This window comes from Triturus cristatus, chromosome 1_1 (genome assembly GCF_964204655.1).
Source record: "Triturus cristatus chromosome 1_1, aTriCri1.1, whole genome shotgun sequence".
Classification (NCBI taxonomy): domain Eukaryota; kingdom Metazoa; phylum Chordata; class Amphibia; order Caudata; family Salamandridae; genus Triturus; species Triturus cristatus.
Genome location: NC_140579.1, coordinates 122,854,722 through 122,880,901, shown reverse-complemented (window position 1 = coordinate 122,880,901; position 26,180 = coordinate 122,854,722). Strand labels below are relative to the sequence as shown.

Below are 26,180 nucleotides of genomic sequence, written 5' to 3'. Positions count from 1 at the left end.
CTCTTGGTTAATTCCACAGATAGGCGCAGCAACATTACAATGGCCAGTGGAGATTGCCCCAATAAAGCACACCTGGCCGGAGGGGGTAGGCATTTCTTCAAAAAGCACCATAAACTCAGATGCCGCATGAGTTAGGAACACATAGCCAATCAGGACCTAGCACACGAAGTGATCACACGCTCACCATGCTGAACATCTGGGCACATTCACCACTGGCCACACTGTGTCAAAGTGAGGTCAAGAACCACCTGTACTAACCATTGACCATTAATTTTTGACTCTTAAGGCAGCAACCAACATTCCTCGTTATATATGGTACGCTGGAAACCTTTTATTGCTTGTTGTAATATAAGAAGCTCACAAACCTGACGTAAATTGAGACAGTCCTCAGACCTAGTGCCTGTAACTGTTTTACCGGCTGAACTGTTTAATAAAATAAAGTGTTCCTGTTTCGCTAACTGCCTCTTGTCTTCTGTTTTTAAAGAAATCTATTTTGAGCAACATTTTAGCACGCTATATAGGAGGATCGGGACCTCATACCTGACTGCAGCCGATGGCAGGTGACTCCACCCAGACCGATTCCCGCTGCACAACAAGATAGGTGGGCAGACACTGCAATTGACTGGAAGTTCTGATGAATCCCCAGAGCGGAGGTCCGTCCTGAAGCAGCTTTCACAGAGTCTAAGAGATTACATCTGAACCTAAAACATATCCTAAAGCAATGGTCGTATGGTAAACTAGGGAGAAGCATAGAAAAATAACCCGAGCACCCTGTCACTGACAAGCATAGAACCTATTTTATATGTCCTAACTGTATCATTCTTAAGGCGGCCTCGGAGGCATTCCCATGGATGTCACCTTTGTTCGAAAGCTGACGTCTAGCTGTGGTGAATATAGTGTAATAATATGTGTAGCCCTTGATAAGTCCCAGGACACTGACTTTTGTGACATAGCTATCCAGATTGGGCGTAGTTGACACCTCAGCATCATAGTTTTTTAGTTTAAAGGTTTCCCAGTGCTAAAGTGGTTTCTTCACACCCATAGTATCTGGAAGAAAGTTTCCTGGAAGGTTAGACATGGCTGTAGGACAGATTACTCTGTGTCAGGTGGTTGTTAGAGAGTCTAGTGAACTTGTCAACGGTGAGTGTATGAAAGGCCTGTCATTGCCAGTTTTGGGGAATTGTTGTGACATGGTAGAGAATCGGTTAGCTTTTCTTTTTCAGGTAATGGGGGAAAGTCAGGATTGTAGAGAAGATTGGTTAATTGTTGGAAATTGACAAGAAAATATTATGCATGCAAGATTGTTGGAAGAAAGGACTGCGTATGTCAGACTGTTGTAGGGAAATCTTGTACATGTAAGATTTGTTTTGACCAGAAAAGCTTGTGCTCCTCAGATAGTTACAGGAAAGTTTTACGAAGTTTAAAGTGTTTCCTTATGAATCAGGACGCACAGTTCAGAAAAGCCATGCTTTCTTAGCCATGTAGCAACCTCTCTTGGGCTTGAGGTTGGACTCAGGACCACCGCACCCTGGACTGCTGAAGCCTGCGGGGAAAACAAGGAAAGATTTACACCTGCTCCAGGAGACCTGTCAAATTACAAAGGCAAAGGCCTGGAATTTGCTGCTCAGTAAATATTTGATTGTCTTATTCATAAAGAAGAAATCTGTCATTGTGAAATATTGCATTACACCTATCCCGTGCTGGGAAAAGGAGTTCTAATGTTCACGCATACTGAGCTGAAGAGGGGCAGTCAATAGGTGGGGGACTCATGCTGCTGTGTAGTTTTGAATATCTGGCTTTACAATGCGGGCCTGTACCCGCATGCCTTTACGATGCATCGCAATACCACTCAGGGCTGGCAATGCATGCGAGTGACCTGCAATGCTGTTGTGAAGTGTGAAGCCCTAAGAACAGCTAACTTTACCCTCCATTACCTTTTCCCATCCCGTAAGATTTTAATCTGCGTTTTTTAACCATCATAATGTTTGCTATTTAAAACAAGCATTGGCATAGCCAATAGGTCTCGCCTTTGGGACCTTATAAGTATTTAGTAATGCAGCACAATATCCATGGTGCAACAACATTAACTGTTGCATGGCTAAGCACTTATACGGTCCCAAAGGCGAGACCTTTAGCATTTGCAATGCAATAGGTCTCGCATTACTTCAAGTTTGAGCTATTGGCGTTGCAAATAATAATGCAACGCCAATAGCGCAAACTTTCAGTAATGCGAGAGCTATTGCAGCCAGGCATCCTCTGTGCATGTCGGGGTGCTGAATGGTTGAAACGGGTTGTTGTGAATAAACATAAAAGGAGTTGAGGCTTCTGCAGCCTGTCAAAGTAAACTGTAGGGTTTGTTCACAAAAACAAACGTACTTGAGAGGCTGGAAATGCTATATGTACACAACCTATAAAATGAAACGGCTTAGAGTTGACTAAAGGAACAGAATAGTGAATGGGAGTAAGAATTATTTTTAAAATAAGCATAAGAAGTCGTAACAAACCGCAAGTATTTGCTTTTATGAAAGAACAACATTAAAAGAAAGGCATAGCAAGCAAGCTGTAAATGTACGCAGCCTGCTTTGTCTATGGTGGGGGGTGCGCGGCTAAACCGGGGTGACAAATACAAGCATTAGCGAATACGGATCTGCTGGTGGCACGAAAACATGTTTTAAAATGTGTAATCACCTAAATAATGTAATTACTGAAAAGGCATCAGAGGTTGAAATGTTTACAATTTTGAAAGAGCCCCTAAACCTGTCAAGCGTTTATACAATGCATGCTGCTGCTATCGAATTTGATATTATCTAAAAGTTGCTGTGAAAAAGAAAAGAATGCATACATATCTTAATCTTGCTATGACACTAGTTCTGAAAGTATATGGTAAAAACTGAAGTTAATAATTTACTAAGTATTGGAGCTAATATTTTTGTAAAAAAAAACTAAAATATACAGGAAACAACCAGTTTTTGCAATGTGTGCAGAGAAGAAATGCGTGCAGACAGGAGCAGATAACCCCAAAAAGTACATTTGAAATGCATGGAGACAGGCGGAGCCGAAGGACTTACAACAAATGGGGGTTAATAAGGAGGCCCTAAATGCAGAGCGATAGCGACCAGGGAAAGGAGGCTACAACCAGATCAGGCTTCCCCAGGGACGGGAGACTCTTAGGGGCCCACAGCCAGGCGTCCTGTGTGCATGGCCTGGGGTGCGAGGGGGCGGGGGTAGAGATGTGTTGGAGTGATTTCTGATAAACGTGTTTGTGAGGTTTCTGCAGCCAAAGCAATAATTAACATAATGGTAAATGCACGAACGCTGGGAAAGTGAAGAGTAGCGCCAAAATAAAAGTACAAAGCTTCGAATGCTTAAAAACTGCCATTGAAATGTGCAGAAAGCATTAATAAAAATAAAAAAACGTCCCCTCGTAAATAAAGCTAGACCAGGCGAATGGAGTCCGGAGTTCCTGGCAGCCACACCACACAACTCGTCCAGCTGTTATCTTTAGTGGCAGCTGCCATATTCATAATACATTTCTGTTGATCCTCCTTGCCCCGCAGGAGAACAATAGAGAAGGGTTGTTTTAATTTTTTTATTCAAATACTAGAGCATTGAAGTGCAGCGTGCATGCTCAGCACAGCCATACTCACGCAGCGCTGGTACAGCAAACTGCTTATTGGCGCATAGAGAAGTGTTTACACAATGCGAGGGCTCAGCACAGCTGTGCTGATAACGTCAAACATACCGCGTCTTCGCAACACAACTGCATCCGACTGAGCGCATGAAAATACAGAAGCTAAGCTCTATGCGTCTCTCTCCTCAGTTGCACTATAACGGCATACATTTTCACAAGCAGTGACTCGAAATGCAATTACCAAAGTAAATTGCAGGTGCCGCGATTGGCCTAGGCGAGACCTAACAAGCCCGGGAGTGGTAAGTGCGTGCGTGCGTGCGTGCGTGCGGAGTCTGCTCTTTTTGGAAGCACACGCTCGTGCTTGAGGCGCGCCCCTGCTCGCTCCCGCAAGCTGGATTCCGCCACAAGCACGAGTGTGTGCTTCCAAAAAGAGCAGAGCGACCGCTAAAGGTCCTCCTATAGCGCATGCGCGATGCGTAGGCGAGACCTAAAAAGGAGTAGTAAACCTGAAAAGCAAAAGAGTAGGTGGGAATGGTGAGAGGATTATTGGAACGAGACAAACAGAGAAGAGAAAGTGTAGGAAGAGAAAGGGTGATAAAGGAAGTGTGAAAGGTATAGAAATTAATATTAAGGATATTGTGAAATGTAGGAAAATAAATTAAAATTAGGGAGAAAAGAAAAATAGTAGTGGAGGGCAGAATGTGAAAAGTTGTGAAACAAATTGCGAATGTATTGCTTCAAAACTAAATAAAGAAAATGTTTGAGAACTAAAAGTGTACTAGATAAGAAAGATGATAGTTATGAAAGAGTGAAAGTTAAGTCAGGTAAATATAGGAGCTTAGCCCTGCACTAATAAAAAAGCCTTTGAATGAGCTTGTTTGGGCCATTAACGAAAACCACACACACGATGTAAGCGGAGGAAATAAAAATTATAAATATAACCAGATTAAGTCACACACCTGCAATTAAATAACAAAGCTTGCTCCCTAAAACAAAAAGCCTTTAGGCTTAGGTGTGTCTGTAAGTTTTATATAATGTGAACTCAAGCCGAACGAATCAGCACACTTCAAATGAGCACCAGTTACATTGCGAACGGACACATTAATCCTTAGGCATGGGGATAGTATGTGATTTGCCAAAAAGCACAAGATGTGGAATCTCCCACCAAAAGTTAAATCCGGTTTCCCAGCGTAAATTCTTTCCGCTCTAGGCAGAATGCCACGTTAATACGTAGAAAACACAGGAAGGGCTGGGCCAGTGTCGGTGGCACGCTAAGTTTTCCTTGATGTGCATATGATTGCTACTGTAAAAAAATCATCAAATAAATTATATGTAAGCACATTATGAATAATTATTGTTTTGTCAGAAAGTGATTGATATCTTGATTAATTGCCAGAAGGCATTGGGCCAACTGTAAAGTATGTGCAGATTTGCTTCAGTGTTATGCAACCTCACACAGCATGGAAGGCACAGACATATCCATTTGTCCCTAATTACTCATCTGTTAGACTTCCAAGCATTGGAGAACAGCTATAGCACAGAGAAGCAGACTGTTCAGCGCTTTCCAGGGTACATGAGCAAGCACATTCCATGCCTTTTGCAGCCGAGCGGTGGGAGGAATTAATTTGAATTATGGGCAGAGTTGGTTGTCCTTTCTTTGTACGGGCGCCTACTGCCTTTTCTTTTTAAATAAACTTTTGCTTGGCTTTGTAGTGCTGTGAATTCGAGAGGTATTAGTGAAGTGAGGTAACTGGTGAGTGGCACGAGAGAGAGGAGTCTGTGTGTTGTATTGTGGACAGTTAATAGAGGTGTGATCACGGAGTGTTCACCCACATGCTATGGAAAGTGCCCACTTCTAATGCATAGAGCAGCTGCATGTAATGAATTGTGTTGTGATACCCGTGCTTTGAACATGGTGTATTGCTGACGTCTGAATGCTTTGTATGGGGTGCCATTGTGTATGTGAGTTTCAGGTACATGTGTTTAACACTATCCTGTTCTCAGGGTTAGCCAATGAGACTTAAAGAAACTACAATGTCCAGCATGCACTAGTTAGGGTGATTGCAAGAATGGAGAGCTTACTCTTGTATCGTCAATCAATGGTTCCAACATTATTAATGGAGATGGGAACCATCTCTATGGCAATATATATTTATTCGCTACTGACATTAAGGGACATGACCTGAAGAAACAATTAAAACCAAAGTTAGACTGAGCCAATATCCTTTTGTGACGTGATGTATGCGTGAGCCTTAATTTTGCAATACCTCAGAATCAAGGAAATGCGGATTCAAACAAAGTTGGCAACCGTGCAATGTAAACCAAAACGACTCCTGTATTAATAAACTTGCACAAGCCACGGCACCCGAAGTGGTAAAAAAAGCTGTGCCTAATTAAGCGGAAGCTGTGAAATAAAAAGAGATGCAGAATTAAACTGCTGGAAATTACGGCTCTAAAGTTGAAAGAGGCATGCTCGCAGATAACAAATTAATGTCCATGGATGTCAATGTGAAGATTGCAACATTACACAACTTGCCACTGGCAGTGGCACCCGCATGAAATAAATAGCAGTGCCCGAAGATGGCAGGAGCTGTGACTGAAAAACACTCCAGTTAAGACGACTCTTGTGCTGCAATATATTTTTTAAACTCAACTGTTCAAATTTGCACTCGCGGTGCACGTCAAAGTGATTACCTTGGGAGTAAATGCAACGCCTTCGCGACCCACCAAAGGGAGTGTAGGTGCCTGAACACCGAAACCACAGTAGGTTTTAAAGTAGCGCATGCACCTGATCGAACGCAGGAGGTACAACAGAAGTGGTAAACAGACCCAAACACCAACAAGACCTGGAGTTAACAAGAAGCGCAAGCAAAAAGTGGATGTGAGAAGTGCGCGCGCACGCGCGCGATGGGAAAAGTGAAAGTAGGCTGCGCGCGCGAAAGTGAAAGTGATTGCGGCTGGACATATTTCAAAGCTGCCGGCTGCGCGCGTCAACGCCAGCACTAGGCCAGCCAGCAGCACTTTGAAAACTCACCTACTAAATGTCTCTCCGGGCAGCGCATGCGCGCTGACTCAGCGAGACCTAGAAAACTACTTATCTGCGAGATAAAGTATCGCAGAGTAAAGTACCAAAAAGGGGTCTGCATGGTACTGTTAGAAATGGGGGTCTCTAGTTGGCAATGGCTGGCCACTGTCCAAGTACGGACCCTTCTTCCTAAGTCAGAGTAAGCGGGCTACACCCTTTGATAACCCCTGCTCAACCCTGTGGTAACGTAGCACGAGCAGTTAGGTTTATCTCAGAGGCAGTGTGTGAAGCATTTATGACCATACACAGTAACACAGTGAAGAACACTACAAAGGGACACCACACAAGTAGTTATAAAAAATAAGTATCTTTATATACAGACTTAACACAAGATCAATAACAGTAAAAAGCCACAATGCTAGAAAAATAGGGTTACTCTTGAAATGCTGCAAAAATAGTTCAAAGTGTGGAAAGAGGAGTTTAGTTCAAAGCAGTGGTCTCTGCGACTGTGTTACTTACAAAGTACCTGGATGTTGTAGCAAAACAACCAAAATGTCGCAAAGGAGCTGTAGCGATGATTTTCCTCACACGGGGCCAGCGATGCGTTGAATCCTTGCCGCAAGGGAGGATGATGCACTGATTTGCAGAAGCGTGTGAGACAAAACAACAAACTTCTCCACGCTAAGCCGGAGATGCATTGAAATCTTTGCCGCAAGGGAGGATGATGCGCCGAGCCTCTTGCATGTGCGACCCTGTTGCGATGAGAAGAAATGGCGCTCCGCGAGGGAGCAACGATCTGTGTGTGATGCAATGAAAATGGCGGACGCCCGGCGTCCGCGCTGCGATGTTGTGAAGCGATGAACTCGATGCGATGATCTTTGGTTACCGAACACTTGGAGGCCCTCAAACATGCGATGCGATAATCTTTGGATTAGCGAGCAGTTGGCAGCCCGCAACTGTGCGATGTGATGACCTTTGGGTTAGCGAGCTTTTGGCAGCCCGCAAACGTGTGATGCGATGATCTCCGGTAATGAGCACTCAGCGGCAACAGCGCGATGCGGCTCGCAAATGGGCGTTAGCGACGATTTTCAGCACTCTCTTCTCTGTAGTAGAACTAGAGGCCCTGGAACTCACAGGAGCCTCACCTGCAGATAGAAATCCTCGCTGGGAGGAATCAGGTGGCTGGTGGTGGAGTCAGATGTGCCTGAGACTCCAGCAGGAGGCTAGCTCTCTTCTAACCTTTGGGTGATTGCTTTAGCAAGTTGAAATAAAAGTTCTCTTCAAAGTCCTTTTCCTCTTCTTCCAAGTCCAGTGAAAACTACTGCAGGCCAATCCAAGAAACAGCACACATGCACAAGGACAGTCACCTCCTGCAGATTCCTTAAGTTACACGGACAGAGGTTCTTCTTGTTGTCCAGGAGCAATACCATTTGTAGGGGTTTCAGCACAGATATTTATACCCCAAAAGTCTTTGTTCTCAGAAGCTACAAGTCACTGAACCCAGCCAGAACCAGTTCTGCCCAGTCCTGGAGCACATTGTTTACCAGGCTGCATCCTTCCTTTCAGAAAGAGGGGATCTGCCATCAGACGCACAGTGGGAGGTGGAGCCAGCATTCACCTTGCCAGGCACAGCCCTATTCAGGTCAAGGAGCTACCCCTCCTCATACTCCAATGCAGATCTCTCTATTCAACACAGGTCTGACTCAGCCTGCCCTGTCCTTCCAAAACCAGACAGCCAATACACATAACAGCAGAGCACACTGGAAGGCTTAGGCAAGAAAATACCTACTTTCCAAAAGTGGTATTTCCAAACACAGAATATAAAAATAAACTTCACTAAAAGATGCATTTTAATATTCTGAGCTAAGGCATACTGAATTTGTTTTTCTACCATTTTCCTTTGGTCAGTTAGGACTATAGAATGTAATAGTCAAACTGCCCATTCTGGCCTATGGAGAACAGGTAGCCTTACAGTGGTGAAAAACGAAATTGGGTGTAATTCACTACCAGGACATGCAACACACACCAGGGCATGTCCTACCTTACACATACAATGCACCCTACCATAGGGGTGACTCACATGATGCCAAGGGAAGGTTCAGGGGCTGGGAAGTGGGTGCACTTCACAGCCAAGATGGCAGTCCTGGACTGCACACAGACACTGCAGTGGCAGGTCTGAGACACACTTTACAAGCTGCTTCTGTGGGTGGCGCAAACCAGCGCTGCAGGCCCACCAGCAGCATTTGGTTTACCAGCCCTGGGCAGACACAGGCCACGCTACTAGGGACTAACCGGTAAAGCAAATCAGCCAATCATGGATATACCAATTCACATGTCATCTTTACACAGGGTGCATTCACGCTGTGGCACTGAGTGGCACAGCGCCCAGAGCATCTATTACCAACAAAAACAGAGGAGATAACAGCGAAAAATGGAAGGGAGACCCACGCCAATGGTGCCAGGTCTGACAGGTACTTATCTACATGGTAACTTCCTGCTGGGTAAAGACCGTGGGGTGAAGACTGTATATTGTGGTTTTATTTTATGCAGGGGGACCTGTTTGATGCTGCTCTGTGGATCTGCTGTTTGAGAGGTACTCTATAGATACAATATTGGGGGTTCTCCAGTGGAGGTACAGCATTAAAAGCTACCTTATCCTGCATTTGGCATCTCCTAGTAATGCCACATTTGGTTGATGGCATTGGTCGAGAACATTTGAAAGGTGCCTGGTTCTGCAGGGTTCGTCCAGTGGAGGTCTGCCTTAGGTAGGTGGATACTTGTGCTGCTGGGAACAGCTCCCACTAAGGGGATACATTTAGTTGGTATCGGGTTGATGCAGTTGTGACTGTCGTGGAGGGTTACCTTGGGTGGGGACTATGCTAGTAATGTTGTAGGATCTCTCAGTTGGGAAGTGCATGGGTATCTGGCTGATTGATGCTGGTGGGAGTCGCGGTGTATTGGAACATTAGTGTATTTGGGCCTGAAGAACACTGTATGTTGTATAGTGGATTTATCTTTTATAATTAGAATTTATTAGTTACGTAGACCCGATGCGTCGAGCCAGTAGTAAACTAAGACGACCCTGACAAAAATACATTGTGCTGCATCTATAATAAATATCTTCACCTGGTGTGAAACTTCCATGCAGTAGTGGCTGGAGCTGCAATATCCCAGGAATGATCCTACCTCAACTGATGTTCAACACTTCCACTCCAGAGCGTCACCATAGTCAAGGGACTTCAGCCTAGAGAGTCAGCAATAATGGAATGCACTTGATAAAGTTTCCTTCAAGCTAGAGAATCCTTCTTGGATCACCCTTCAGACACCATCGTTGTATTCCTCATCTTCAAGCAGCTATCGATGAGCTTAGCACCGCATCCAAAAGTGAGCCACTGATTTGATTCAAACTATACATTCAAAGTGAACTTTAACCTATGATAACTATGGCTTATTATTGGCCCATGTTCTGTTATGATGCAATTTGATATGTTTACAGCAGTTTAACCCTAATTTCCCCTTGTATGTGACTTTATGTTTTATATTAAATTGTCATCCTTTTCTTTTTTGCCTTATTGATTTTACGTTCCTTAAATCTTTATTGCATTGCTGTCTCACTAGATAGTCTATACATGCTGTGCAAACTTCTCTATGGAAAAATTGCTTAGACCAATGTACCAAAGGTGTGACAGGTATTTAAATCTGTTGGACAAATTGTTTGGAGCTTGTGGGAGCTCAGTCACAGCTCACATCAATACTCTGGTCTCTTTTCCCAGAAGCCCACATTCTGATTCCTGATTGTAGGTATTTGGTCAGTGCGGCTGTTGCGAGTTTTTCAGTTCATGGTATGACTGATGTTACATTATGTAGGTTTCTGGTTGTTGCTGTTTGTGGGATCTCCCAGTAAGAGACCGGCCCAGTCTGTCGGGTACCTAGATGAAATGGCTACTATTTTAATATTAAAGATGGCGGTCACTGAGTGAAGGAATATGTTTGGTATCCGCCTGCTTGATGCTGCCGTCTTTCTCTAAACGAGAGGTATCTTAGTACAGAACCTGATTAATGTTGCTATTGGAATCTCTCCTGGGCTCATTATATTCTTTGCTCGGCTACCAAAGTGGCTAGTATACAATATGTAAGTTACGGTTGCTGCTGGGATGTCCCAGTTGAGGGATTTGTTTGCCGGGTACCTCTTTACTGTTGTTGTTGCTCATGCTCCCTTGAAGAGGTTCCAGGACATTATTGGGGATGTAGCCACTTTCATGGCTAGAGTTCTTGACCATCCACCACTGCTTGCTCTGGTCCAAGACCTGAAATGAGAAGAAGACTTTGCATGAAAATATCTGCACTAAAAACTTCTGGACAGATGTGGCAGATCTCACATTGCTACATTTCTCAGGGCCCCCCATCACATGCCTTGGTATCATCCCATCCTTTTTCTCTGTCCCACTGTGCTCCAAGGCTTGGAACAGCGCGGTCTTGTGCCCCGCTTACACCTGTCGATATGTTAGAACCTGTCCAGGTGAGTGTAGAACAGCTTGTTTCATGTCTCAGTGCCAGCCTGCCAAATGCCTCATTGGCAACATGCCATGTTGCTCACTATCACCTAGTGACATACCTTCATAGCTCCATGCTACATGTGTTATTGATACCCACAACGTGTCTCAATAGCAGTGTGCCATGTATCTCCCTACTGCTATGCCATGTCACACTACTGTCCTGCCAGGCACCTCGGTGCCACCCTGCCTCGGGTCTTAGTACCGGCCTGCCATGCACTGCCATCACATCCGATAATATTTCACAAGTCACTATCACAATACCGTATCCCTCAATACCATTCTGCGATAAGGCCTGTTACCATCCCCCTGAAATACTACAGCACACCTCAGTACGGACCACTTACTCAACTTGTTACTATCTTGTTGTAAGCATCTCTGCTATATTGTCACATGTCTCACTACCAGCAGACTTCTTACCTCTGGTCCATCGTGCCACATGCCTCGGTACCACTGTGCAGCATGCTCAGGTACCAGCTTGTCACAGGATTCAACACCATCTTGCAATGTGTTTCAGTCCCATGCGACTACGTTTCTCAGCACTGCACGGCAGCATGCCTTCCTACCACATGCCCTAGACATATGCCGCCACCATCTAGGGTCCTCAATTACATGTATGCCCGTGCCCCTAAAGCACCATGCCAGGACACCTCCAGATGTAGAGAGCCCAGAGCCCCCTACCCCTCAGCTCTTTCACCTTACCACCCCACCCCATAATACAAGGTTCTCCAGAAGGCACCTATTCTGTCGGAAGGACAAAGTCCTTGAACAGCGACCACAATGTAGGTCAGAGCCCTGCCTGGGCGGTGTTTATGCATCTTGTCATCTACTGTGTTCCTGTGAACTTTCATGCCTTAAGACCTTCCCAACTGAGCTCATTTAAATCCTGTGAGATTCCTCACCTGTGTCTGTCCCTGCCTGCACATCTTTCTATCTGTCATTTGAGGCACAGGTCTGTCTAACGGTATCTGAATGCCTTTCTATTCTTGTATATGGCTGCCTGTCTCTGCTCCTCTTTGAGCATGCCTGCCCCTCCTGTGATCCTCTCATCTTCATAACATATGGAATATCGGTGATATTGGGCCCCTGAGAGGGTGGGTTTGGAGGGCGAGTATGTGCAGCAGTGAGATCAGAGGAAGGCTGCGCGCCTTTTCCTTGGTGTCACCCTCGGCCATCTCAGGATCGGGGACATCCAGGTGGGTTCATTCTTCTCAGGTGGAGAGTATGGCATCACTATCTCTGCCCTATGCAGCCTCGAAGATGGAGGGTGTCACTGGGTCAGTCCTTTCATGTGATGTCTGTTTCCAGGGAGTATGTCAGCGCGTCCCTATGTGCGCGCCCTTTGACTCAGGGCTGTGGTATCTGGTACCTGAGGTGAGTTTAATGGATGCTTCTCACTGTGCTCACACTGATCACCTCAGTCAGTCTGGCCCTCTGCTCCCTCACATGGCCATAGCAGGAGGGCTGCTCCCTAAAACTGTTCTGGTGCCTTGACCCACAAATACCCTCTGCTCACCTTTAAGTAAAGTAAAAGTAAAGTAAATGCTTTATTGTATAGTTAATAAAAACCATTACAAAATATAAATACGACAATATACTAAGACATAAAGAATTAAGGCTACTGTAAACGTGATTAAAAAAAAAAACATATTCCTAGTTCAACAGTTTGCTAGTAATTTTTGCTTTTTCTCAAAAAGTTCGATGAACTTGATTGTCCTACAAATGAATTGTGGGTCTACTGTACATAAAGTTTGTATGACAGCGGACCGACATGTACGTGTTCCTCTGCTCACCTCTACCACCTCTCCCTTCATGATGGTCAACTCCTTGTTGTTCCTGCCGATGAAGTCATACATGGCCCGCATGAGCAGGGGCTGAGGGTGCTCCTCAGTGGACTCCCTGTGGGCAGAGAAAGGCATCATGTTAGGGCCCTGTCCACCCACGGAGTAGGCACACTGCCTGCAGCTGGCGACAAAGACATGCCCTAAAACCATGCTGCCACATACCTCCTCATGGGGGGTCTGGAAAACAGCGTAGAAGGGGAGCGAGGCTGTAGTGATACCTGCTCATACATCAATCAGTCAATCGAAGATTTATAAAATGTGGAAAATTACCCCCCCCCCTTTTTTTTTTAAACCAGAGGAAAGCACGGGGAAGGTACTCAAAAATAGGGGGGGGGAAGCAATAAAAGTGAAGTGGAAGCAAGGATAAGGCACCCCAAAATTGGGGGAAATAGCAAGGAGAAAGCAGTAAAAACGAAGGGAAAGCAAGGAGAAGGTACTGAAGAACGGGAAAAAGCAAGGAGCAGACAGAGCAAGATTGATGCAGCACGGGGAGAGTTTGGCCTGGGGCCGTCTCAACGGGGTCATGCTGTGGCCTCCATTGAGGAGGTCCTGGGAGGAGGCAGGGGCGCTGGAGGTGGCGGGCGGGAAAAAGGCAGCATGTAGGAGCGACAATCAGGTCAAAAACAAGGGGAAAGCGAGGAAAATGAGGCGAAAGCAAGGAGAAGGCACTCAAAAAAACGGGGGAAAAATAAGGATAAAGTAATGAAAACAAGGGGAAAGCAAGGAGAAGGACCTAAAAAAATGTGGGAAAAAGCAAGGCGAAAGCGGCGAAAATTAGGGAAAAGCAAGGAGAAGGCACTCAAAAAAACGAGCGAAAAACAAGGATAAAGTATTGAAAACAAGGGGAAAGCAAGGAAAATGAGGCGGAAGCAAGGAGAAGGCACTCAAAAAACGGGGGAAAAACAAGGATAAACTAATGAAAACAAGGGGAAAGCAAGGAAAATGAGGCGGAAGCAAGGAGAAGGCACTCAAAAAAACGGGGGAAAAATAAGGATAAAGTAATGAAAACAAGGGGAAAGCAAGGAGAAGGACCTAAAAAAATGTGGGAAAAAGCAAGGCGAAAGCGGCGAAAATTAGGGAAAAGCAAGGAGAAGGCACTCAAAAAAACGAGCGAAAAACAAGGATAAAGTATTGAAAACAAGGGGAAAGCAAGGAAAATGAGGCGGAAGCAAGGAGAAGGCACTCAAAAAACGGGGGAAAAACAAGGATAAACTAATGAAAACAAGGGGAAAGCAAGGAAAATGAGGCGGAAGCAAGGAGAAGGCACTCAAAAAAACGGGGGAAAAATAAGGATAAAGTAATGAAAACAAGGGGAAAGCAAGGAGAAGGACCTAAAAAAATGTGGGAAAAAGCAAGGCGAAAGCGGCGAAAATTAGGGAAAAGCAAGGAGAAGGCACTCAAAAAAACGAGCGAAAAACAAGGATAAAGTATTGAAAACAAGGGGAAAGCAAGGAAAATGAGGCGGAAGCAAGGAGAAGGCACTCAAAAAACGGGGGAAAAACAAGGATAAACTAATGAAAACAAGGGGAAAGCAAGGAAAATGAGGCGGAAGCAAGGAGAAGGCACTCAAAAAAACGGGGGAAAAATAAGGATAAAGTAATGAAAACAAGGGGAAAGCAAGGAGAAGGACCTAAAAAAATGTGGGAAAAAGCAAGGCGAAAGCGGCGAAAATTAGGGAAAAGCAAGGAGAAGGCACTCAAAAAAACGAGCGAAAAACAAGGATAAAGTATTGAAAACAAGGGGAAAGCAAGGAAAATGAGGCGGAAGCAAGGAGAAGGCACTCAAAAAACGGGGGAAAAATAAGGATAAAGTAATGAAAACAAGGGGAAAGCAAGGAGAAGGACCTAAAAAAATGTGGGAAAAAGCAAGGCGAAAGCGGCGAAAATGAGGGAAAAGCAAGGAGAAGGCACTCAAAATAAAGGCTTAAAAGCGATGAGAAGACAGGCGCAAGAGCGATGCAGCAGCACAGGCGGAGCTGGGCCTTCTCCATGAGGAGACTATATGAGGCGAGGCACGGCTAAGGGACTGGGAGATGAGATGAGAGGAAAGGAAGTGAGCAATGGAGAGGGAGGGCTGGCGGCTAGTAGAGGTGGGGTGGAGAAACCGCGAAGCAAACTAAACTGGATCGTAACTTTAAATTGAGCTACCTCCGCGCTTAACACAAATTATGTAAACATTCAAGTGAAAAAGAGTATTCCTAAAAAGTGGGTATCACTGTATTTGATAAATGTTTATAATAATGATTGCAGTACCATCCCAATGAATGCCCAGTGCCAGCATGCAGGTGAGGAGTAGCCCCTTCATTGTCAGGCTGCTTTGCATTCTCCCATGTTTTAACTGGAGGGGAGAGCAGTGTAAAACTAGGAAGACATATAGATATTAAGGAATAAGTTGGCCAGGAAGATCATGGCCTTTTACCCTTACTATGAGTTTGGCCTGAACTTAAATCCAACCAATCAGGGAAGTCCTTACCAGACATGAAGGGTTGCCGTGGTCATGGAACGTTGATCTGAGCAAGTTTTATTGATCAACTTGAGTTCCTTCAATTCTTGAGAGCGACCATAATCCATTAGTGGTTTGCTATGTCCTGCACATTTGAAATTTGTTTAACACTTCTGTTGTGGCACAGCACACCTGAAGGGGTTAAGATCAGAAACCTGAAATAGCTCAGTAGGGGCATTAGACTGCTGCAGCTGAATCTTCCATATTGTGCTCTGACCCCATCTGATGAGCCCTGGATGCACGCAATTTAGAGCCCTGCAGTGCTTCCCACATGCACATACTGTTTGAATGATGCTTGAACAATAAGGTTTTACAAATCAGAATAATGAAATATGCAATAATGAAAAGTGTCGTGCAAGCTGGCGCATTGAAGCATCACTCCTAAATTCTGAGGTGTGAGGGAAGCCCAAAATGCCCTCATAAAAAGCCATAACTGATTACTTCGATCTATAGTGCGTGCTTGTTATTAATTTAGGAACTGTGCAGACAGTGATTGTGTGGCCCTGTTGAACCTACTGCGCCGGAGTAGTGTGTCAAATGTGATATTGTACATCGAGGTGAACCCCCTCAAGTTCAGTACTACAGTTTTTTATGTCTGAATCTTGACTCTCTCGTAATCCATCTCTGTGGAGCACGAAACCCTGACAGCCTCATTGTGTGTGCATAAGAGCCTGGCCCTAGAGGCCTTTCCCATTCGGATGCCATACCCGCCGCATGGCATCTCTAGCCCTGGGCAGCTGGACAGAGTCTTGGTACTGATGAGGGGAGGGGCAGATGGAATACAGGATGCTGTTAAGTGTCAAACTACCTAAGTGCCACTTCTGGTGAACTGCGGTGGGAACTGTGGAGGGACAGAAAGGCTTCTGATCGAGGGAACTGGTGCAGGGATTCTGCACATACACAGAACTATGCACAGGACATCAGGACCTCGGTGTATTGTGGTGTACTAAAAACACGCCTTAGTGCCCAGAACCCCTATAGTATCCCATCCGTTCTCCGTACTACAGCGGAGCTACCAATGCTTGGATAGCCTAGAACAAGCGACTCAGGGCCTCTCAGAATTCGTGGGAACTAGACACTCTTTCGCTTAGACACTCATCCCTGTTCACAATGTGAGTAACCAGAGACACTGTATAGTTTAAAATGTTTATTTCAGCTAACATGCTCTGTAATGCAGTACACTTGCTAACACTAGCAAAGAAATGCATAAAAACAATATAATCAGCATAGTAACAATTCCATCTAATACAAATGGGGACAGCATATTATAATGAAAGTGGATGAAGCCTTACACCGCTTTATTGCCCTCCACGTGCTACAAGCTATGTTTATTGTATAAGTGGAACACCTCTGGGCTTGGACAGCGGAACCCCCAACCTCAAGTCTTAGATGATAGGATTCACATCTCCGGACACGCACAGCTCTTCCTCTGGAAAGGTTTTCTCCCAAGTGTCGTTAACTTGCATCTCGTGCCATATTAAAAAGACCCGAAAAGTCAGTAGCGCAGCTGTGTTCCATGTTATGTCTATATGTGTGTGGGACGGACCAAAGCCGATTAACCAGTGACGTTGTTTTCTGTCCTTGAACACGGTGTACAGACGAGAACACAGAGCACAGCCGACATGGTGAAAGGCAGACAGTTCCCATGTGAAGCAGCACGAGCAGAGGTGTTTGCGGGAACCAAGGCATGTAGTGTCGTGTGCATAAGCGGCAAGATGGCGGTGATGCAGAGCACGAACCAATGGTAACTTAGCAACGTCCGCTGGCACCCATAAACCCTCACGACAGAGCAGGGGGAAGCTTGAGGCAGGTGCACAAGCCTCAGCCTGGCAGAGGAGGTGTTAGCTACTATGGTTTCTCATGGCAGCGGGAAGGTGATCCATAACTCTAGCATTCTTCAGCGATGTGATCCCAAGAACTTCAAACAACAGCCCCTTTTGTAGCAGACTCAGCTGAACCTCTGGTGACAGTTCTGCTTGACTCTCCTTTGTTATGTGTTCATGTTATATCACTCAGCTTTCGTACAGCAGAGCACTCACCTCCCACCTGGTTCTACAGAGGAAAAACTATTGTGGGGCCGCAACATCGAGAACAAAAATATTGTGAAGATAAGGAAATATCAGTAGGCATAGGTTTACTATACTTAGCTTCACATATGTGTACGGTAACAATCATTTACATATATAGGAATATATCTTAGGTTACATAGATGAGGAGTTAAGAATAGCACATTTATACTTCCATGCCCTTACTGTCTGCAAAGCACACAATCACATCCATTAAAAGTCAATATTATATATGTCCTTTTGGCACCTCCTTCATATAGTCTCACTCTCTGGTGTGAACAGGTCAGGTTCTGAGTGTAAGCCGCTTGAAGTGGTGTGAGAGTGGTATTTTATTATAATATATTGTCATTCATGTGGCACTTTCCCACCCCTTAGAAGCTGAAAGCGCTTACTGTAACTGCAGAGCTGGACATTTGAAAGGTGCACGGTCTCCTGACACCTGGTCTAAGCATTAAGAACTCAACATGTCTTCAAGGTGGGCACATGGAGAATGAATGCATAAAATGACAGGGGTTAACCAGTGAGGAAACCCACGGCTGAGTAACTTAGAGAGATGGAGGAGAGAGGGTTTCAGCAATGAGTCTTTGGCATGCTAGGTGCCTACAATGTTTTCTTCCATATTAACAGTTTTTGGGAAGTAAATAAAGTCCAAGCTGCCCTGGCCAGCAGAGCCGGAGACACATACCTCGGTGTCGAGTGTGGGCTGCGGCCGGCTACCTGGTTCTGCAAAATAGAGTGAGGAGAAAGGTTCACTTCTGAGACAGAAATTTCATACAGTGCAAAATATCAAAGCAAGCATCCTCACAAGGCACGAGGAGTCGGTCTATAATACGCTGGGGGAAGGAACGAATAAGGGCGAGATAGACAATGTCGAAGGGTTACTGCGATAGCACGAGAGGAACATTTTGGGTTGCTGGCACTTCAAAAGTGTATGAAGGACAGACATCTGGAAGAAGATTGCTGTCAAAAAAGGGGAACCTAAATAGAAAATGGGGTTCTTAGGTAGCAAGGTAATGAAGACAACATGGCTATTAGTAGGGTTGTTGGATAGGTGGCTTTGAATGCGATAGTTGGGTGGATCTTATGAGGTGGTTGTTAGAAGAGGGGTGGGGCATGTAGCATTAGAGGACGGTGATAGACAGATACCAAAGAAGGTCATTGCTTTATTGGCTATAAAAGATGAAGAGGAAGTGACATATTCAACAGATAGCAAAGGATGGGGTGATTGGCTAGTTAGATGAGGGTATTATTCATTATACATGTGGCTTAGCATGAATTATTGGGTATGCAGCCTGGTGAGAACCGGTGCAAAAGAATGGGAAGGGGATGCTGGTTAGATCGCATGGAAGTTTTTTATTGGATAGAGTGCACATGTGGATTTATGGATTCATAGCTTGTGAAGTGCTATTTGGACAGACATCCTGAGAGAGGGTAGCTGGAGAGAGAGCTAGGAAAATATTTACTGGGTTGATAAGTTTGAGGGTGGCATGGGAAAGAGTGCAGTGCTTAATTTGTAAAAGAAAGAGTGCCGGTGCCCGAAACCTTGCTATGAAGCCAGCGCCCGGTGCATTTAAATATCGGAATGCCGAATACCACAGCTGGTACTCTTAGGCCACGTCGTGCCCCTTATTCTCACTCTTACAGGTTCCTGCTTTCTCCCTTTTTGACGGTTTTGCCATCTTTATCTTCAGTTTTTTCGATGTATCTGTTTTTTCCCTCTCTTGCTCTCAGTAAATATCTGATGCAGAAAAATAGGTGTCACTCCCCAAAATAAGTGCTGATGGCCCCCACCAGCAACGACCGGCTCAAATTAAGCACCGATTGTGGGATGGATTGCATGAGAGTGGGTTGATAGTTAACACAGAAAGGGCGGGTGGAAAAGGTAGCATGGGTGTGGCTGTCGGGGTAAATGACAAGAAATAGACTAAGAGTTAGACTGACTAGCAGAGGCAACTGAAATGGATTGCATGGGATGACATTGGAGGATAAACACTATAGGAGGGGGTTGTTGAATTATAGGATTAGGGGATCTGGGAGAGCATATGTCATATTAGAAGCAGGTGAGATAGTTGGCCTGGTAAAAGGAAGCAACTGAATCGCACTGGAAGGGCTGGTGGGATAGGAGGCATTAGTGAGGGGTTGTTGCACATTTACCAACACCAGCGGCAGGCGCTAGAAGTAGAGGCTCGTGGGATAAACAGCTTGGAACAGCATTTCTGGATGGATAGCATATGAGACATTTGTCTGAAAGAACACAGGAAGGGCTGCTAATATCAATAGTAGGGAAGGGTTTTATTGGGTGGATAGCATGAAATTGGCTGGAATCAATAGCAAAGGGGTTGTTGCATATAAATCACAGCAGGAAAATGTTGGCTGTTATAGCTACAATACGAATGGCTGAACAGACAGAATGGGCTACCACAATCTGGAAACTGTGCAATGTGTCAGCATCCTGGCCATTGGTCCCTGGACACTTACATGACTCATTGGTTGCTTGGACTCGCTGTTGGGTGGTATTCTGGGCATCCATCCATCAGAAAATGTAGGAGTGTATGGCTGGATATTCTTCCCGTTGGGCCAGTCTGCTCTGTGTGGAGTGAACGTAGATGTTAATGCCCAAAGGTATCACATTCCAGTAAGTGCATCATTTAGTTAAGACACATAGTAATCCTTGAGCGGTTCTACCCACGCTTCACAGTGAATCATCGATAAAACAGTGAATAATATCCTCTGGTGTGGCCACTGCTTTCTCTGAAATAACTGAGATTGCTAGACAGGAAGTTTTGAGCTATCACAGGCCTGAGGGTTCATTAGAGCATGGAGTTGGGGGTGCCTGACATAGTGCTTGTTTGAAATGGATGGCAAGGTTTCACCACTTCAAGGTACGCATGTAAGTTGAGAGTAGGGGACAATTTCATTTCTGATCTATGGTGTCCTTGTGTGGTCGATTTAAGGAAGTTTGGCAAGGCTTGGAGGACTCACTGTTCATTTATATATACAGTGGATCAGAGGTTCCCTGTTATGGCGGGTCTGTGGTTTCCTGGTACTGTCTAGGTTTCCTGTCATGGTAGGTCTAAAGCTTCCTGGATATGGAGGGCAGATGGTTGGCTGGTATGGGGAACCAGGCATAATTTAGGATGATTTGTCTAGACTTCCCTGGCATGGTTGGTCTAAGGTTCTCTGCAAACTATGTTTGGCTTTGTCAATCTAGAGTTCTATTTTATGAGGTATCTGTTTCACCTATATGGTTATTTTAAAGGCCTCCATATTGGTGGTTTTATCATTTTGTGGTATGATGGGGCTCATGGCTGATTTTAGGTTCTTTGGTAGGGTGACTTCAGAGTTCCCTTTTTTAAATGTTGAGATCCACTCCTTTCCAGATTACAGAAAGTTACTTCTCTGTTTGTTTCTCTATATTCACAGTTGTGTTGCAGATACTGCAAGATGCAATGTCTGTCTACAAATCCTTTTGGAGCGTTCAGTAGGAGTAACACTACTGGTTTTTAACAGTTTAAACCGTGCTTTTAGAATATTGCGGATTAACTGTAAACATAAACTTGCAGCGGTCTAGGGCTCGTTCATGTCATCAGTGTCCTGCAGTGTTCTATTTGCCACTTTATTATTCAATCTATATATCAAGCACTTTAGAATTCATACTTTGTTGAGAGATCCACTGGACACGCACTACTGAAGAATCCCCTGGAAGCATTCTGCTGAGAGATCTCCTGTTCATACTTTGCATACAAACTCTGCTAGTAGATCATGTTGCAGCACTTTGCTGATACGTCTCCGGCACATATTTTGTTGCACGGTCCCTTCGGCAGAATTTGCTGGGAGCTTCGATTAGATGCATTCTTCTTAGAGATCATGTGGACACACCTTGGATGGAGATCTCTGGGAGTAACTATTTTGGGAGATTTCCTGTAAGCTTCCTTCGAGTAGATCTCCTGGGAACACTGTGAGATCTGGAAACACTCTGCTGAGAGAGCTGCCCAATAGTATTTGTTTGAACTACTCCTGGAGACAGCCTGTTGAGTGACTTTACAGAGCCATTCTAGCGGGAAATCTTTCGGACACACTCAGCTGGAAGATGTATTGGTCAGATTCTGCTGGGATATCACCTGGCCCTCTGAGAATACTGGGTCCAGGGGTAGTTCGTGCATACTTGGTAGAATCCATGGTCTATATTTACATCTGGTGTTTGAAGCCTTTAGACAGTATTGCACTCCACTTGGATTGAGCTGTGTACACCAGACTATCCAACCGTAGCTTGGACAGCAGCCAATGCTCATTTTCAGGAGGTGCTAGTATGTTTGGACGAAGGATAAGAAAACACAGCAATCACACACATTAAAGAGCAATATCCAGATAAAGCTATAGATTGTTAAATGAAATTAATTTCATTCAGAGGAGAAAAAGTTAGGACAGAAAGTATAATGTTTAACAGACATAATGGAAGTCTTAGACGTTCTTGTGGCCAAGCTATGAACAGGATCATTATCTAGTGCGTAGAAAATACTCGTTCCGCTCTGTCCTCATATGACCTTGAGGGTCATCCAGATTACTACGAGATTGTATTAATATCACTGCATCCATTGAATGTGCACACAGTATCCTAGGGATGTGATATGAGTGGCTCTGAGGGCCAACACTTCAAGTGTCTCAGTGGAAGGCCCACCACCCAATAGTGTTGCAAAGGGGACCCCAAACTAACTGCAGCATAGATTGGTACTGATGCAACTGGGGAGTCACAATTCCAAGGGATCTTCAGTTTCACGGTATAGGCACGGGACATAGGTGATGGAGGGCCAGTAAGGCGGCTACTTATCCCAGTCAGGGTTGAGTTGGCAAATGGCACATCACCAGTGGAAGGCACTAAGGGGCCTCTATAGCTGAAATGCTTGTTCGTTAAAATTGACAGTGTTGTGGGTTACCAGTATGATCAGTGGTCTCTAGTCTATAGTCAGCATGCTACCAAATTGTAGCTATGTCAACTGGAGAACACAGCAAGATGGTGATCACTTTTCTGCATTCTGCATGATCCAGGTCACACAATGGAAAGCGCATCAAGGAACCTGGGTATGTGGGCAACCATGGGCTATACAGGAGGAGATATACACACACAATGAATTTTAACTGAGGTTTAAACAACCACTGAGGCCCTCACTGCCTTTTCATTGGCTCAAGGTCACAAAGCAGGCTGTGGAACAGGTGTACAGGTGTACAGGTGGTCTGCTCGAGGGCACAGTGCTGCCTGTCTAGTAGTCCTTTGGAGTCCCCAGCAAATCCCCAACACTCTTATTATAATGATGTCCTCGTTGTCAGCCTAAGTCTGCGTATGTTCAGTGCCTCATGAATCCAAGACAGGCTCTCTCTTGGAACCAGTGTTATGATTTGTGCGTGTGGCTCATGAATCCAAGAGCTGCTCTCTCTTGGAACCAGTGTTATGATTTGTGCGTGTGGCTCATGAATCCAAGACAGGCTCTCTCAGAACCAGTGTTACGATTTGTGCGTGTGGCTCATGAATCCAAGAGCTGCTCTCTCTTGGAATCAGTGTTACGATTTGTACGTGTGGCTCATGAATCCAAGACAGGCTCTCTCTTGGAATCAGTCTTATGATTTGTGCATGTGGCTTATGAATCCAAGACAGGCTCTCTCTTAGAATCAGTGTTATGATTTGTGCGTGTGGCTCATGAATCCAAGACAGGCTCTCTCTTAGAATCAGTGTTATGATTTGTGCGTGTGGCTTATGAATCCAAGACATGCTCTCTCTTAGAATCAGTGTTATGATTTGTGCGTGTGGCTCATGAATCCAAGACAGGCTCTCTCTTGGAACCAGTGTTATGATTTGTGCGTGTGGCTCATGAATCCAAGAGCTGCTCTCTCTTGGAACCAGTGTTATGATTTGTGCGTGTGGCTCATGAATCCAAGACAGGCTCTCTCAGAACCAGTGTTACAATTTGTGCGTGTGGCTCATGAATCCAAGAGCTGCTCTCTCTTGGAATCAGTGTTACGATTTGTACGTGTGGCTCATGAATCCAAGACAGGCTCTCTCTTGGAATCAGTCTTATGATTTGTGCATGTGGCTTATGAATCCAAGACAGGCTCTCTCTTAGAATCAGTGTTATGATTTGTGCGTGTGGCTCATGAATCCAAGACAGGCTCTCTCTTAGAATCAGTGTTATGATTTGTGCGTGTGGCTTATGAATCCAAGACATGCTCTCTCTTAGAATCAGTGTTATGATTTGTGCGTGTGGCTCATGAATCCAAGACAGGCTCTCTCTTGGAATCAGTGTTATGATTTGTGCGTGTGGCTCATGAATCCAAGACAGGCTCTCTCTTGGAATCAGTGTTATGATTTGTGCGTGTGGCTCATGAATCCAAGACAGGCTCTCTCTTAGAACCAGTGTTATGATTTGTGCGTGTGGCTCATGAATCCAAGACAGGCTCTCTCTTAGAACCAGTGTTATGATTTGTGCGTGTGGCTCATGAATCCAAGACAGGCTCTCTCTTAGAACCAGTGTTACGATTTGTGCGTGTGGCTCACGAATCCAAGACAGGCTCTCTCTTAGAATCAGTGTTCTGATTTGTGCGTGTGGCTCACGAATCCAAGACAGGCTCTCTCTTAGAATCAGTGTTATGATTTGTGCATGTGGCTTATGAATCCAAGACAGGCTCTCTCTTGGAATCAGTGTTATGATTTGTGCGTGTGCCTCATGAATCCAAGACAGGCTCTCTCTTGGAACCAGTGTTATGATTTGTGCGTGTGGCTCATGAATCCAAGAGCTGCTCTCTCTTGGAACCAGTGTTATGATTTGTGCGTGTGCCTCATGAATCCAAGACAGGCTCTCTCAGAACCAGTGTTACGATTTGTGCGTGTGGCTCATGAATCCAAGAGCTGCTCTCTCTTGGAATCAGTGTTACGATTTGTACGTGTGGCTCATGAATCCAAGACAGGCTCTCTCTTGGAATCAGTCTTATGATTTGTGCATGTGGCTTATGAATCCAAGACAGGCTCTCTCTTAGAATCAGTGTTATGATTTGTGCGTGTGGCTCATGAATCCAAGACAGGCTCTCTCTTAGAATCAGTGTTATGATTTGTGCGTGTGGCTTATGAATCCAAGACATGCTCTCTCTTAGAATCAGTGTTATGATTTGTGCGTGTGGCTCATGAATCCAAGACAGGCTCTCTCTTGGAATCAGTGTTATGATTTGTGCGTGTGGCTCATGAATCCAAGACAGGCTCTCTCTTGGAATCAGTGTTATGATTTGTGCGTGTGGCTCATGAATCCAAGACAGGCTCTCTCTTAGAACCAGTGTTATGATTTGTGCGTGTGGCTCATGAATCCAAGACAGGCTCTCTCTTAGAACCAGTGTTATGATTTGTGCGTGTGGCTCATGAATCCAAGACAGGCTCTCTCTTAGAACCAGTGTTACGATTTGTGCGTGTGGCTCACGAATCCAAGACAGGCTCTCTCTTAGAATCAGTGTTCTGATTTGTGCGTGTGGCTCACGAATCCAAGACAGGCTCTCTCTTAGAATCAGTGTTATGATTTGTGCATGTGGCTTATGAATCCAAGACAGGCTCTCTCTTAGAACCAGTGTTATGATCTGTGCGTGTGGCTCATGAATCCAAGACAGGCTCTCTCTTAGAACCAGTGTTACGATTTGTGCGTGTGGCTCATGAATCCAAGACAGGCTCTCTCTTAGAATCAGTGTTATGATTTGTACGTGTGGCTCATGAGGGGAAGCTTAAGCTTAGAGTTTCTGGACTTAAGCAAGCACTGTGACTTTCCTGAAGCCCTTAGCAGTGGCCAGCCTTGTTGTATCTCAATTAGCCAAAAGCTCCCCTCTTCAATAAATCTAGACCTGGAATTCGTCCCTGATAATGTGGTGCTGGGTAACATTAACTCAGAACGGCACTATGCATAGTGCAAAGTTGAGGTTAGCTGGAGGACCCGGAACAGGATCAGCAGCTCTGTTCAGCTTAGCAGGTGCTATAATCATGCATCTAGAAGCTACCAAGAAGCCACCAGCAAGGCTGAGCAAATCTAGAGCTAATGTTTAAATGTGTTGTTCAGAGTAATTCCCATGAATTTAGACTGAAGCGTTCATTCAATGCCGGTCCCTTGCAGTCGTTAGAGAGTGCTTCATGTCCCCGTTCCTAAACTAATCTTTGTTTGTGACCCCACAAAAGCCCTTCTTGCAGCGTTCACTTCTCATGACTGTGCTGGCGGCCAGTGTTTTGTGAATGCACCGCTTGGAGCTTGGACTCATTATGAGTCGCCTCCTCATTCCGATGGGGATGGGAACATGAATAAATGTCCCAATAAGAATCATGAGATCCTCAGTCAAAGCTCCTTGTGAAATTCTGAGGGAAATGAGTATGAGGAAACCCTCAGGCTGCATACAAAGGCCTCGATTAAGAGATTGAGGGTAAAAAAAAAAAACATACTTGTACATAGGGTAAATACCGATTAAATGGAGTTCGGTAAAACCCACATATTAAGTAACACTGAGTCTGGGTTTTTTACTGTGTACAATGGAATCATTCATTAA

General features: G+C 44.9%; 1 protein-coding gene across 8 annotated transcripts in view; it reads right to left on the bottom strand.

The window, feature by feature from the left end:
• Positions 1-26,180, bottom strand: part of EPS8L3 (EPS8 signaling adaptor L3) — a 183,522-nt gene that overhangs the window by 24,631 nt on the left and 132,711 nt on the right. For all 8 annotated transcript variants that reach the window (XM_085613948.1, XM_085613974.1, XM_085613938.1 and 5 more), the window contains exons 14-18: positions 20,100-20,208; positions 18,307-18,344; positions 13,003-13,108; positions 10,844-10,963; positions 1,452-1,543 (exon numbers count right to left, since the gene is read on the bottom strand). In XM_085613948.1, the coding sequence (XP_085470074.1) occupies positions 1,452-1,543; positions 10,844-10,963; positions 13,003-13,108; positions 18,307-18,344; positions 20,100-20,208 (465 nt within the window). The remainder of the gene's footprint in view (positions 1-1,451; positions 1,544-10,843; positions 10,964-13,002; positions 13,109-18,306; positions 18,345-20,099; positions 20,209-26,180) is intronic.